This window comes from Perognathus longimembris, chromosome 2 (genome assembly GCF_023159225.1).
Source record: "Perognathus longimembris pacificus isolate PPM17 chromosome 2, ASM2315922v1, whole genome shotgun sequence".
Classification (NCBI taxonomy): domain Eukaryota; kingdom Metazoa; phylum Chordata; class Mammalia; order Rodentia; family Heteromyidae; genus Perognathus; species Perognathus longimembris.
In genome coordinates, this window is record NC_063162.1 from 48,923,291 (window position 1) to 48,937,546 (window position 14,256).

Below are 14,256 nucleotides of genomic sequence, written 5' to 3' on the forward strand. Positions count from 1 at the left end.
CTAACTCTTCGACACACCCGGCATCTAGATGAATAGCGAGTCCCACACTACCTGCATACAGGCGCTCTTCCACCGCCTAACCAATTACAGGGGTCCCTTACAGAGAGGCGTGTTCATGAGGGGGCGGGGCGATAGCTGTGCAGCCCCGTTCTAGAGCCAATGGTTGTGGAGTAGAGTTGTCGAATGGGTGGAGCACGGAGGGGCGGGGCTGATGGGAAAGAAGGCGGCGCGCGCGCGGAGAGGGCGGAGCCATCAAGTGAAGGGGCGGGGCAGGTGATTGAGCCAAAGTAGGGCGGGAGTGTGAAGATGGCAGCGTCTGAAGAAGAGCCCAAGCCCAAAAAGCTGAAGGTGGAGGCGCCTCCAGCGCTGAGGTGAGCGCTGCTTGACGTGGGGAGGAGGGCAAAGGCACTTGCAGCAAATCAGGGCCAGGTGGAGTTGCGCAGCCCCGACCCTGGGTGCCCCTCTGCTTACACGGGGCCAACATGCAGGACCTGCAGAGCTGCCGGTGATGGCCACGATCTCGCCTTGGCGCCCTTTCAGTTTTGCCCGGTCTTGCTCCAGTGCAGTTCGGGCTCTGGCAGCTCTTGGCCAATCACAGCAGCCGGCCAGGGGGCCGAGCCGGCCAGGGGCGCCACGTGCGAGTCCACCTAGGCTGGCTTGGCGCGTCCAGAGGAGACCTGTCCCGAGCAGTGCCCGGTGCCGTCACCCTCCAGCTGGAAGGCGGCCAGTACCTGTTGTACCCTGGGGCAAAGATAAATCTTTGGGGAAGTGTTGCTGAAAGGCGCGTGGACCTCTGAAAAGCCATCCCCTTGGAAAATCCTCGGCCCTGAGACTCAAACTTCCCCTCCTGGGCTTGGCGGGTGGTGGGTGACAGGTGTGTATGGGGGAGCAGCATGTTCTTGAATGGATAGGAAAGATTGATTTTTCTTTGTTTTTGCTCCTAATTTGCACATTTTACAGCAGTGGAGACAGCGCTGCCCCTAACAGCTGTCTCACATGTTATTGCTGTTGCTTATAAATTGATGTTTCTTTTACTTATAAAAGGTCGTTTGTTAAAACATTCCTTCCTAGTAAGTATAAAGTACCGCATACACGATCTTTGATGATTTTGAAATATCCACTGGAAGGCAGTGATTTTTCTTTCTAAAAATAGATAAAAGTGATTTAAAACTGGCAACCCTGATTATGCAAGGCAAATCTCATTTCTTCCAACATCACTCTTCCTCCAAAATAATGAATTATGAGTGGAGACATGGCTCCGCTTGGTAGAGCATCTACCCAGCAACCTGGAGTCCCTGACTTTATACTCCAGTACTGCCAACAAAAAAATAAATAAGTCGGGCTGGGAATATGGCCTAGTGGCAAGAGAGTTTGCCTCCTATACATGAAGCCCTGGGTTCAATTCCCCTGTACCACATATATAGAAAACGGCCAGAGGTGGTGCTGTGGCTCAAGTGGCAGAGTGCTAGCTTTGAGCAAAAAGAAGCCAGGGACAGTGCTCAGGCCCCGAGTCAAAGGCCCAGGACTGACCAAAAAAAAAGTCAAATGAGAAGAAATGATCTCTTAGGGGCCTGGTGGCCTGTTCATGCCATTTAATGTGTTCCCAAACTGCCCCCAAAGTGTGCCTCTGATATACCAAGCACATAAAACATTAAAAAAAAAAAAACCTCAGATGCTGCATCATCATCATCATCATCATCATCATCATCATTATTATTATTAGTCCAGGGCTTCATGCATGCTAGGCAAGCACTCTACCTACTAAGCCACATTCCTATCCCTGATGTCCTTTTTTTTTTTCCAATCCTGGGGCTTGAAATCAGGGTCTTAGCACTGTCCCTGGCCTCTTTTTACTCAAGGCTAAGCTAGCACGCTATTGCTTGAGCCACAGCACCACTCCTGGCTTTTTCTGTTTATGTGGTACTGAGGAATCAAACCCAGGGTTTCATGCATGCTAGGCAAGCACTCTACCACTAAGCCACATTCCCAGCCCAGATGTCTCTTTTTATTTACTCTTTTGTGTGTGTGTGTGTGTGTGTGTGTGTGTGTTTGTGTGTGTGGTAGTGGTCCTGTGGTTTGAACTTATGCTTTGTGCTTGCTAGGAAGGTGTTCCCTACTACTTGAGCCACATCCCTAGCCAACCCTTTCTGTTTTAGTTGTTTTTCAGGTAGACTCTGGTTAAGCCCTGAACTTTGAGCCTTCTATTTATGCTTCCTAAATAGTTAGAATGACTGATGTACTGCCTCACCCAACTTTTATTGTTTTGAAATGGAATTTTATCAACATTTTTGCCCTGGAAGGCTTCAAATTACCATCTTCCTAATCTCTGCCTCTCAAGTAGGTTTTTTTGTTTGTTTGTTTTGTTTTTTAGCTTTTAATTTTAGAAAAAAGCAAGGGCTTTAAACAACAGCAACTAGACTTGTTACAAAGTCTAGGCTGGCCTCCAGTGAAATCCTACTGCTTAAGCCTTCCAAGTGTTGGGATTGCAGGTGTGGGGGCAATAAGGTACAGTGGCATTCAGGGCTTTTAAATCAGTCCTACCTGGATTCAAGGCATGTACTTGCCCTTACAAAGTATCTCCTTTGAGAAGCTTCCATGAATTGCATGATTCAACTTTTCCCTACTATCCTTCTAACACAGAGACCTTAGATTTTCTCTTAATTAAAAAAAATACAATGTTGGTCTTTTCACAGTGCTTTCCTATCACATTAGCCAGCTCTATGATTTAAAAAGGGCAACAAATATTGAAGTCCAAACCAACGGTATCAAAGAATAGGAACATGAACTCAAGGCATTTGGGTGCACATTAATTATTTGATTCTACACTGTGCAAGTCATTATTTGACTGTACCTCAGATAAGCTTCTATTTGCTTACACATCCTTAAAAAGAATAAATACTAATGTTTAATACTCATATATATATATATATGTTAGGCACTGTTTCAGTATTTTACATAATGTAACTTACCCCTTAACACCCTATAAGGTCAATGCCATAATTACCTCCATTTTACCAACAAGGAGAAAGGCATATGTCTTCAGTGTCTGTTTAAAACTTATAAAATTCCTTATGCAATCAAAATTCATTTTACACACTGGTAACCTATTGTTGCCTTCAGACACTAAGTCAACATAGTAGATACTTTTAGTACTGGAACCAATCTTAACTGTAGACTTTTGGGATTAGCTGTTTCTGTTTTTATTACACTGTAATAGTTGGACTTACAGAGTTTCAGCATGACAGTTTATTGGGTTGGACTGAGTTAAGTTAATCTATGATGACTTGCTTGATAGCAACAGGTAGCTATCAGTTTTGGTTACCTGTTAAGAAGAGTGCCTTATACATTGTAACTCTAATCTATTGTGTAGAATAGGGAACACTCCATAGGGAGCAAGTAAATTATTGAGCCATATTTGTAGATATTAATGAAAGAATTTAGGAATTCTATCATTTCAGTTCTAAGTGTGGTGTTGAGGAATCGAACCCAGGGCTTCATGTATATGAGGCAAGCACTCTTGCCACTAGGCCATATTCCCAGCCCACTCTAAGTAAATTTTATTTATTTTCATGTATTTATTTTTTGTAGACTTAAGTATGATAGGCAACTGCAATCTCTTTATTACCGATCTATATCCCCAACTTTCTATTTATGGTTTAGTATGTCACCAGAAGTTTTTTTTTTATGGTACTAGGACTTGAACTCAGGGCTTGGCTGCTGGTTCTTAGCTTTTTGCTCAAGGCTAGCATTGACCCACAGCTCTAGTTCTGGCTTTCTTCTGGTTAATTGGAGCTAAGAATCTCACAGACTTTCCTGGCTGGGCTGGCTTTGAACTTAACTCCTTAGATCTCTGACTTGAAAGGCTAGGATTATAGGTGTGAGTCATTCATGGCTGGTTGAGGGCAATATTTCTTTATAAGGATAGAGAGTTCAAAGCCAATCTGAACTACATAGTAAGGCCCTGGAAAGAAGGAAAGAGAGGGAGGAAGGTAGAGAGGGGAGAGGAAGAAGAGAGAGGGGAGGGAAGGAAATAGGGGAGAGAGAGAAAGAAGAAGAAAGAAAGAAAGGAAGGAAGGAAGGAAGGAAGGAAGGGAGGGAGGAAGGAAGGAAGAAAAGAAGAAAGAAAAAGAAATTGAAATGGGTTCCATCATGTTTTTAGGTGGACTTAGGAAGAAAGGAATCATAAATGAGTGCTAGATACTAATAGTAGTTTCTTTATATGTGCTACCTCATTTAATCCTCTCAGCATCATATGAGGTAGGAATAATGGTCATTGTGTTACAGGTGAGGTAGGGCCGAAAGAATTCAGGAAACAGTTGGGAACTATTCCCTTGTTGAAGGTGTTCCATGGATGACTACTATATTTAGGACTACTTAGTTGTCTTTCCTTTGGAAATCTTATCTAAGTTCATTTCTTCAGCGGTCACCTCTAAGAGAATACTGTGCCTTCCAAGTTGTGGTGAGCACATGCCAAGTCTTTTCTCTCTGTCTGTCTTTCAAGTACATGCTATTTTAGGTGAGGTGTTAAAAACTGGGTATATATAGAGCGGAAGGTAAGATCCATTCTCCTGGTGAGAACTAACTGGGGTTTGGAAAAATGATACCTGAGAATTTTTACAGATGATAGAAGTTAAGCAAGTGTGAAGTAGGGTGTCTGCCTTTGAAGGAACATTTGGAGTCAGACCCTCTGTTGATGAACTGCCCATGATTGGCCTGACTGGAGCAGAGAGTGTAGGGGTCTCAATGAACACTTTTACATGCAGTCTTTGTACCTTAGTGCCTAATTTTAACTGTCTATTGCGTATCACCATCTGAATAATTTGCTGACCTCCAAAGTCACATATACTCAGCCAAATTATCTATTGTTTAAACTTACATCTTCCCCATGGCTCCTGCATCTGTTAATGGCAGCAGGAACCTCATTGTGAAGTCTACACTCTCTCTTTCGTTTAGATTAAAAAATATAGTTTAATCAGCATTAGTTAATTGTACAAAGAGATTTCATTTTGACATATTCATTTATGCATACAATGTACCTTGATCAGACTCACCCCTTCTATCATACTCTCTCATTCCCTTCCCCATCCCCAAAACAATCTCAACAAGTTTCATTGCTCCATTTTCACACATTTGTTTAGATTTTGGATTGCCTTCCTAAGTAGTAGCTCCATCTCCACTTTCATGTTCTGTTTTATTTTCTTTAGGAACAGCTCTTCTTAGTCATTATAGCAAATAATTGTAAGCTCTAGAATTGATTTCAGGAAAGACTGAGTTCTAACAGCCTATAACTCCCTCTAGCAATTAAAAATTGTTCAAGGTTCATGTTTTTAAGTAATATTAAGAAGGAAACAGACTGCAATTTTCCAGTCAGTAAATATTAAGCTTTTTCCAAATACTCCTTTCTAGGTATTTCAGTTCTGTAGACCCTTTTTATTATTCTATCTTCTACTTCACAATGGACCAACCCTGTGTTTTAAAATTGGATGGCAAACCTAAGAAGTACAGTTTGTAAGTACTTTAGGTGATCAAGCAACATCTTCAATAATCTTTTCCAAATCACTTTTTTTCTCCCTTAGTAAACTTTCTGAAGATTACTTTCTTTTCTTTTTTAAAACTGTGTACCTCGTTCTCAGAGTGATCTGCAATGAGGATTAAATGAGAAAAATATATACACAATAGAAAAAGACAAAGAACAAATGGATTCCTAGTGTATTACCTATTGCCTAGTCCTTAGGAGCTATTAAACTATTTTTTTCTTGCATAGAGAAGGAGTAATAACTTTCACTTTTCAAAACTCTATATTTTAATTAATGGAGCCTAAAATTGGGTTTGACTATTTTGGGATATTGCATGCCTTTTACTTATATTAAATTTGTATTTAATCCTTTACAATTAAGATTTTGGGCTATGGAAGAGTGGGAAAACAAGACTCTCTGGGACACTTTGTATGAATGCCTTAAGAATGTACTTTTCTGGCCATTACATATGAGGACAGAGGAAAGCTTGCATGATGGTCCTGGGAACCCAGAAGCAAGCATGGAGGTGCTTGGGGCTGTCTCTCAGAAAAAAGTTGAGTATCAAAGACTATGTTTCTCATTTAGGTATAGGCTTAGATTGAGTAGCACTAAATAAAACATAGGTCTAGAATATGGCTCCATTTTCATTTTGTTGATGAAAATCCTGCCTTTATGCAAAGTGTTTACAGTTAAGTAGGAGGACAAGAGAATCAAGATTATAGAGAGTTTTCTAGTCAGGATGGAAATTAAGAACATGATCTCTAGAATTAGACATATGGATGGACTCTTGGTTCATATTAGCTAGTGATCTAGGAAAATTTGTCTACTTGTCCCAGGCCTCTATTTTCACGTCCATAAAATGCACTTAATAACAGTAAATACTTCATAAGATTGCTGAGAAAGACTTAAAAACTAAATAAATATAAAATATAATATGTGCTGAATGAAGACTAGTTGTTGTTTTATTATTATGATATTGTTTGACAAAATAAACCTTGTCTCAACTACCCCCCCCCCCAATTTTTTTTTTAAGAGAATAGAATAGTAATACTCCAGGTAAAACATCTCCAGGGATTAACAATGGAGACTGAACATGCAGTTAGATTCTGGATTCCAGAGCTGGTAGAAATAACTGGTGCAGGGGATGGAAGCCAGATACGCTGGATGAAACTAGGAGCTGGACTGTAGTTGGATGAAAGAAAGCTGAACTCATTTGCTCCCGGCTGTTGCTTTAAAAAACTGTGGACCTGAAGTGAAGACAGAAGTGGCCAACCTGCCAGATGGCTCAGACTCAGGAACTGTAAATTTCCTGCTATCACCTAGTACAAGAGCACCAACCAGGCTTAGAGGTCATGGGCTGTGTAAATAGGTGTGGCCTACCTCAAAACTACTGGTAAAAGAGGAGAGAGCCTGTAAAAAACAGAGGAGAGGGTATGTAAAAGCACAAGAAATTCTCTTACTTAGAAAATTAATATTTTTTACAAAGTCATAGGAGATAGTCACTCAAAATTTAATAGCAATATTAGAGAGAAGCCAGATGCAGGTGATTTACACTTGTAATCTTAGTTACTCCGGAGGCTGAGATGTGAGGATTGAGGTTCAAAGCCAGCTCAGGCAGGAAAGTCTTTGAGAGTCTTATCTCCACTAAACTACCAAAAAAGCTGGAAGTGGAGCTGTAGCTGAAGTGGTAGAGGTCCAGCCTTGAGCAAAAGCAGCTCAAGGTAGATACAGAACTTAGACCTTGAGTTCAAGCCCCAGGATCAGCACCAAAACAAACAAACAAAAAAAGAAAAAAGAATAAAGAAGGAGGAGAAGAAGAAGAAGAAGAAGAAGAAGAAGAAGAAGAAGAAGAAGAAGAAGGAAGAAGAAAGAAAGAGAGAAAAAGAAATATTAGATTTTTAAATGACCATATTTTCAAAATCCTCTAAAGTGGTAATAAAAACATGCTTTTAATGACAGTCTTCATTGTGCATGCATTTTTGTATTAAAATTGAAGTTGCATTAAAACAAAAAACACAACAAAACTTCTCCCCCAAATATAACATGGTCTGACAAAATAGGTAGGTATAAAATAGATGATTATATAGAAGAAAGTAATAGTGTTCTTGAAGTTAAAACAATAAAATAAAATAGGCTGGCTTAACTACTAGATCAGATGTGTTTGAAGGGAAAACTAATGAACTGGAACGAAGTATTGGGCTTGGGGGTGTAAATTCAGTGGTGGTACACTTACTTAATATATGTGAGGCCCTGGGTTTGATCCCCAGAAATGTAAAGAAGGATGGAAAAAAAAACCATACTAAACTATATAGTTTTGATCTTAGTGTGTGTAGAAAGAATGAAAAGTTGGGCACCAAAAGTTTAGTGATAGTGATAGATGACTGTACTGATGTGCTAGTGTTATCTCTGTTATTCAGATGGCTGAGGCAGGATAGCTTGAGCCCAGTTCAGAGCCAGCCTGCAATGTAGTAACACTCCTACCTTGTAGAAGTAATAATACTATTAATAGTGATTATATTTGAGGGAAAGATTGTGAATTTTTGGTACTTCTTAAAATTATTGAGTTATCTTTTTTGCAACTTTGCTTCATTGAATATGTATATTGGAATTCTTGTTTTAAGCCTGGAGAAACTTGATGTGCCTTGAATACATAAACAGCTAAGTAAGTGCTGAGTGGCTGACTAAGTATCACCTTTGCAGAATGGATCTCTGGGATACCATGTACAAATGAAACCTTATAAACTAAACATGACTATCAGGTTGAAATCTTTTATTTCGGAAACCTTAAAGCTCTAGAAACTGAAAGGTGTGTGTTTTTTAAAGTTTGAAATGAATTATTTGGCAATGAAAAAGCTGTAGTAGTTACTTTTTTTTTTTTGGCACATATATACTCTGTTGTAGAAATATGGGAGTGTAAAATGGCAAAGTGCGTGAATTCCTCCTGGGCGTTTTGGAAAATATGTTAGCATGCACGCGTTGACAGCCTTCCTAGAGCCTGAAACGTTCTAAATTCTAAAACATATCTGGCTTCAGATCCTAGAGAGATTGTAGCCCTTTATTAAACATTTAAATATAGTCAGTTTAAAAGGTTTGGTAATGGGGCTGGGAATATGGCCTAGTGGTAGAGCACTTGCCTCATATACATGGAGCCCTGTGTTCGAGTCCTCAGCACCACATATATAGAAAAAATCAGAAGGGGCGCTGTGGCTCAAGTGGTAGAGTGCTAGCCTTGAGCAAAAAGAAGCCAAGGACAGTGCTCAGGCCCCAAGTCCCAAGCCCCAGCACTGGCAAAAAAAAATAAATTTGGTAGTATGCAGAAACAATAATTTCTCACTAGTCAATTGTTAGATTTTCTTTTTCTTCCATTTCCTATTCTGCACTTTGGAAAAACTAATAGATGTTCATTTCAGTGATCTTTTTTGGTGTGCTTTACCATAATATTGGTCCTGTTGATGCCATTGGGTTATTTGGCATTTTTCTTTCTTTTGTAGTAAGTGATTAAGGGGAAGACTGTTCTTCAGCCTCTGAACTTGCAAATTTGAAAGTCTGTTTTATAAGGTGATAGTAACTGATGTTTCACACAGTACTTGAGAAAGAAACTTTTCTGAATACTATCCAAAGCAGACTTTGACTTGTTGCCTGTGTATATGTGTTATTTCTAATGTTTTTCTTTATTTTGGTTTTACACAATTTCTTTTAAAATTGGTTCATAAAGTTCCAATCTAGAAAACAATTAGCTTTCAACATAAGAACATATATAAGATTCATTTGCATTTTGGCTTTGGTTGCAACCATGCTGATTTCCATATTTTCTCTAGAACGAAGATGCTATGTATAACAATTACTATATAAAAATTGTTGCCTTCTCAAGCACTTCACTTTGGTAATTGGATTAATGGGATCCATTTTGTCAGCATGCAGTATTTAAATTTTGAGAGTTTGCTGTTACCTGAAGGCACAGGATTACAGATATGAAGGTAATTTATGTGACCTTTAGTCATTCACCAAATTAGGGAATTATCAAAAATTATAGGGCTGGGGATATAGCCTAGTGGCAAGAGTGCCTGCCTCGGATACACGAGGCCCTAGGTTCGATTCCCCAGCACCACATATACAGAAAACGGCCAGAAGCGGCGCTGTGGCTCAAGTGGCAGAGTGCTAGCCTTGAGCGGGAAGAAGCCAGGGACAGTGCTCAGGCCCTGAGTCCAAGGCCCAGGACTGGCCAAAAAAATTATATTGGAGGGCTGGGAATATGGCTTAGCGGTAGAGTGCTTGCCTAGCATGCATGAAGCCCTGGGTTTGATTCCTCAGCATCACATAAACAGAAAAAGCCAGAAGTGGTGCTGTGGCTCAAGTGGTAGATTGCTAGCCTTGAGCAAAAGAAGCTCAGGGACAGTCTCCAGGCCCTGAGTTCAATCCCTAGGCCTGGCACACACACAATATATTGATGTTGGAGTGATGACATGGCTACTTGTCCTTTAGAGGTTGAGGCTAGGCTTTGGTACATTCTTGTAGAGGCATTTGCAAGTCTCTGATTCAGTTGACTCACCTAATTGGGAAGTCCATCTAAGTATGATTCTATGGGAGTCCATGGATTTATTTCTCACATACACTGTTTTAGTGAGAGGAAAGATTCAATCTCATGAGTCCAAAGGCGCTTTTTTTCCACATTCATATATCAGTTTTGAGAGAATCCTGACCAGTTCTACTTGGGTTACATACCATCATTTAACCAATTGCTGTTAGAATTTTGGCCAGTTTTGCATACATCATCACCCACTCTCCTCAGTCTGTTGTGGTAGTAGTGAGTGATATAAGTGGTTGTGTATCTGGGGAGCCAGAGAGTATAGGCAGAGTTCATATATGTGGGGGAAGTTGATTAGATTTGAGAGAGGCACTGTAATTAGCACCTCTACTCAGACTTTGTAGAATGAAGAGGGACATGGTATTAATAATAAATAGTAGATAAATATATTATGGAAAGACTTTTTAAAACAACCTTTACAGGCTTGAGGGGAAAGAAACATGGCTCCAGTGGCCCTGAGTTCAAACCCTAGTACTGCCAATCACCTCCTCACCCCACCCACAGTAACAACCTTCCTCCTTTCTAACCCCCTTCTTCAAATCAAAAAGAAAGTTTTGTTCCTCAAGTTCTAATTGAAGTCTTATCATCTTTATAAAATTCTTTACTCAGCCTGGAAATGGCTTCTTCTGTGAAGTTTGTACTCCGTACTGTACATTGCAGTATGCAGTATATGCTATATATATGTCTTATTTCACCTGGAAATAACTTTAATGCCTTGTAACTGATCATTTCAGTGTAAGGGGCTCCAATGTTTGGTGGAATTAGTGAATTTTTAAGACCTTAAAGACATCTTAATGTTATATTTATAATAGCATTTAGTGGTGCAAAATGGATTTGTATATTTGCTGTAAATACTTAGCTCTTTATGACCTTACCTTAAAATACTTCATGGCTCTTTGACCATTTGTTTTCTGTGTTATACAGAGTGAGTTTGTGTGCAAAAGCAATCTGGTACTTCTTGTACTGTCTGTAGGGGGAAATCCCCTTGGACCACATCTACTTTTCTTACTCCCCCTTCTCCCCTTTTCCAGTACTTGGCTTTCTATTTACTAGGCAAGCACCCTCCTGCTTCAGCCAGGCTGCCAGGCCTTTTCTTGGCTCTCCTTTTTTGCCTGGGCTGGCCTGGAATGAAATACTCTATTTATATAGTTTCCTGCTATAGCTGGAATGACAGTTGTATACTGACACACCCAACTTTTTCCATTGAGATAGTGTTTACTGAACATTTTTCCCTGTTGTCCTTGAACCTCAGTCTGCTGATCTCAACTTCTGGAGTAGCTAGGATTAAAAGCCTGAGTCAGGTGAACAGTAACATTTTATTAAAGCCCTCTGGCCAGTGTTTTTGAATGTAGTAGAGCTGTGTTATTTGATGGAGAGGATTTTCAAGAAGAGTAGATTTACAGGATCCCAGTGACTTGTCAAAATGATGTCTCTTTCCTCTTTGTTAATTAGAACTCCTTCTGAAAGCAATGAAGGTCAACAGTGATCTGAATTTAGTATCCTGTGTAACAAAATGTATTATGTAACCAATAGCTAATAGTATAAGTGGTCTGATCTTTTCTCTCCTTCTTTTCCTTCCATCCTCTCTTCCTCCCTTCCTTCTTGCTTTTCTCTTCGAGATAAGATGTTGCTATAGAGCCCAGGCTGCCCTCAGCTCTCCATCCTCCTGCCTCAGTCTTCAGAATGCTGGGATTATAGATATGCACCACTATGCCTGGCCATAAATAGTCTTTTAAGAATTTTGTCTCTGCGGACTTATGCAGAAGGGTTCACTTGAAAACAAGATATAGTAAATGAATCAAATACATATGTTTGAGATTTTCTCAAATTCCCTTAATCTTGATACACTAAAAGAAACTGCTGTACTCTCTAAGCCCTAGAACTGAAGAACCGATTGAAGAACTGATTGAAATACAAGAAAATTATCTCCTTTACAAATAAACAGTCTGCATGTGTTTTGTCTTTGAAGTTAACAGCATTAGAGATTTGAACATGTTCTTGGTTTATAGTATGACTGGTTAATAAACATGTTCTTTAGTTTATGTGGCCCGTTTTCTTTTCTCCCTCCCTCTCTTCTTTCCTTCCTTCCATCTGTTGATGTTTGAATTTAGACCTTGCACTTGTCAGGCAGGTACTCTGAGCTACATCTCAACCTCTTATGCTTTAGTTATTTTTCAGATAGGCTCTTGTGTTTTTGCCCATAGTTGGCTGGCTTTGGATCACAATTCTGCTTATGCTGCCTGAATAGGTGATACCACTAGCAGCCTGTCTTTTTCAGATGACATCTTGTTTTTGTTTTTTGCCCTAGCCTAGCTTGAATCCTCCTTCTTCCAAATATCTGCCTGTAGAATAGCTTGGGTTAAAGGAGTGAACCTCTGTACCCGGTTTGTGAAACTGCTTTTCTTTAGCAGAGCTGAGACCTTAGTTATCATTTTTCATCCTTAGTTTGGCCCTTAAACATAGAAAGATTGGGCTGGGGATATAGCCTAGTGGCAAGAGTGCCTGCCTCGGATACACGAGGCCCTAGGTTCGATTCCCCAGCACCACATATACAGAAAACGGCCAGAAGCGGCGCTGTGGCTCAAGTGGCAGAGTGCTAGCCTTGAGCGGGAAGAAGCCAGGGACAGTGCTCAGGCCCTGAGTCCAAGGCCCAGGACTGGCCAAAAAAAAACAAAAAAACAAAAAAACATAGAAAGATTGCCAAATTATAATTGTAGTTTTGTCTCTTGTCACACCCTCAGGATGAACTGTTTATAGTACATTTTTAGCATGGGTGGCCTGGATAAGGCATATTGAGGTATATGTTAATATATGCTAAAAACATACTTTTTCTTGTCTGTTTTACTTACCACTTGCTCATCCAAATGTATGAAATTGGAATTATTACATTTGAGTTATTACAATAGAACATGGTTATATTATAAATCAACAATAGTAATTAGATGTTTAGTATTAAAATAGTAGGGTAAAATACCTTGGTTTGTGGTGGAGTATAAGGTTTTTATGTGGTATAATTGACTTTGGATGTATTCATCCTTATTTTGAACCTTTCAATAGAGAAAAATGAATATATATGAGTATATACTGTCAATATATATACACAATATATTGACAGTCAGATGCTTTTTAATTGCTTAATCTCCTCCTTAACTGTGTAGCATTCTTCTCACTACTAGTAAGAGGAGTACATTTTTCCATTACTGGGGAAAACAAAAGCAAAACACATCAGAGACGTGAGGCCTCTGACCTCTGATCTTGGTGACACTTGAGTACATTCATGAGAAGGCTTGCTAGTGTCCTGTAGAAGTTCAGTCAAATGTAGAGGTCTTTGACTGTTTTCTTGAAAATTTGGCCAAGATGTTGCTTTTTTAACTCAGAAAACATGTTGGGGCAGTTTCTCAGCCTTTCCCAGAAGCTGCTTTGATATTTTCAAAGACTGCTTGGGAATGAGCATAGGGAAGGATGTGGGAGATGGCTGAGTAAAAATTCCTAGGGAGGGTGGGAAATGTTCCCTTCCACAGCTGAGAGTTCCTGCATCTCACAGTGGGTGTTGAATATGAAAACAGCAGGCTAATCTCAAGATTTTCCAGATGTGAATTTGAACTGGTGGTTCTAAGGGCTAGTGGAATGGCTCTAGTGGTAAAAGTGCCTGCCTAGCAGGAGCAAGGTACTGAGTTCAAATCCTAGAATTGAAAGGAAAAAAATATACAAAAAAGATGATGGTCCAGTTTATGTGACTTTTTTTGAAAGATATTTTAGGATCTTTAGATAGTTAGTGTCTAATGAGGTTAAAGTCGAAGTCTAATGTTTATGTCATGCAGTTCAGAGAACTGATGTCCAGAGAGCTTAAGTTATATCAGTAGGGAAACACAGCTACTTTCTTAGTAGCGTCTAAGTTTTGATTATAGGCCTTATACCATTGTTCTAGACTCTGGAGCAAGAAATGAAGTGTTAGTTTTCCTTGGAGTGTTTAAAGGTCAGAATAATATATTTAAGGATGGTAAGTACTTCAACTTACATTTTCTTACTGATCCTTACAAGGCCTCCAGATAACTTGTCTTAGCTGAGGAAAAAAACCCAGAAGGTAAAGAGTCCCTTTGTAGTGGTTGCACCTTGCACACTCAGGACTTGTGAGTCTGCCTTGATATTACACTA

General features: G+C 39.8%; 1 protein-coding gene and 1 long non-coding RNA gene across 2 annotated transcripts in view; one reads left to right on the forward strand and one right to left on the reverse strand.

Moving 5' to 3' along the window:
- The first annotated feature begins 262 nt into the window (after positions 1-262).
- The window catches only part of Adk (adenosine kinase), a 420,812-nt gene continuing 406,818 nt past the window's right edge, over positions 263-14,256 (forward strand). Inside the window, exon 1 of the mRNA XM_048339095.1 lies at positions 263-371. Coding sequence (XP_048195052.1) covers positions 307-371 — 65 coding nt within the window. The 5' untranslated portion in view covers positions 263-306. The remainder of the gene's footprint in view (positions 372-14,256) is intronic.
- Positions 12,052-13,168, reverse strand: LOC125346488. The gene is made up of 2 exons (XR_007209942.1): positions 12,782-13,168; positions 12,052-12,553 (listed from the first exon to the last, which is right to left on the reverse strand). It is a non-coding gene; the product is annotated as an uncharacterized LOC125346488 (long non-coding RNA).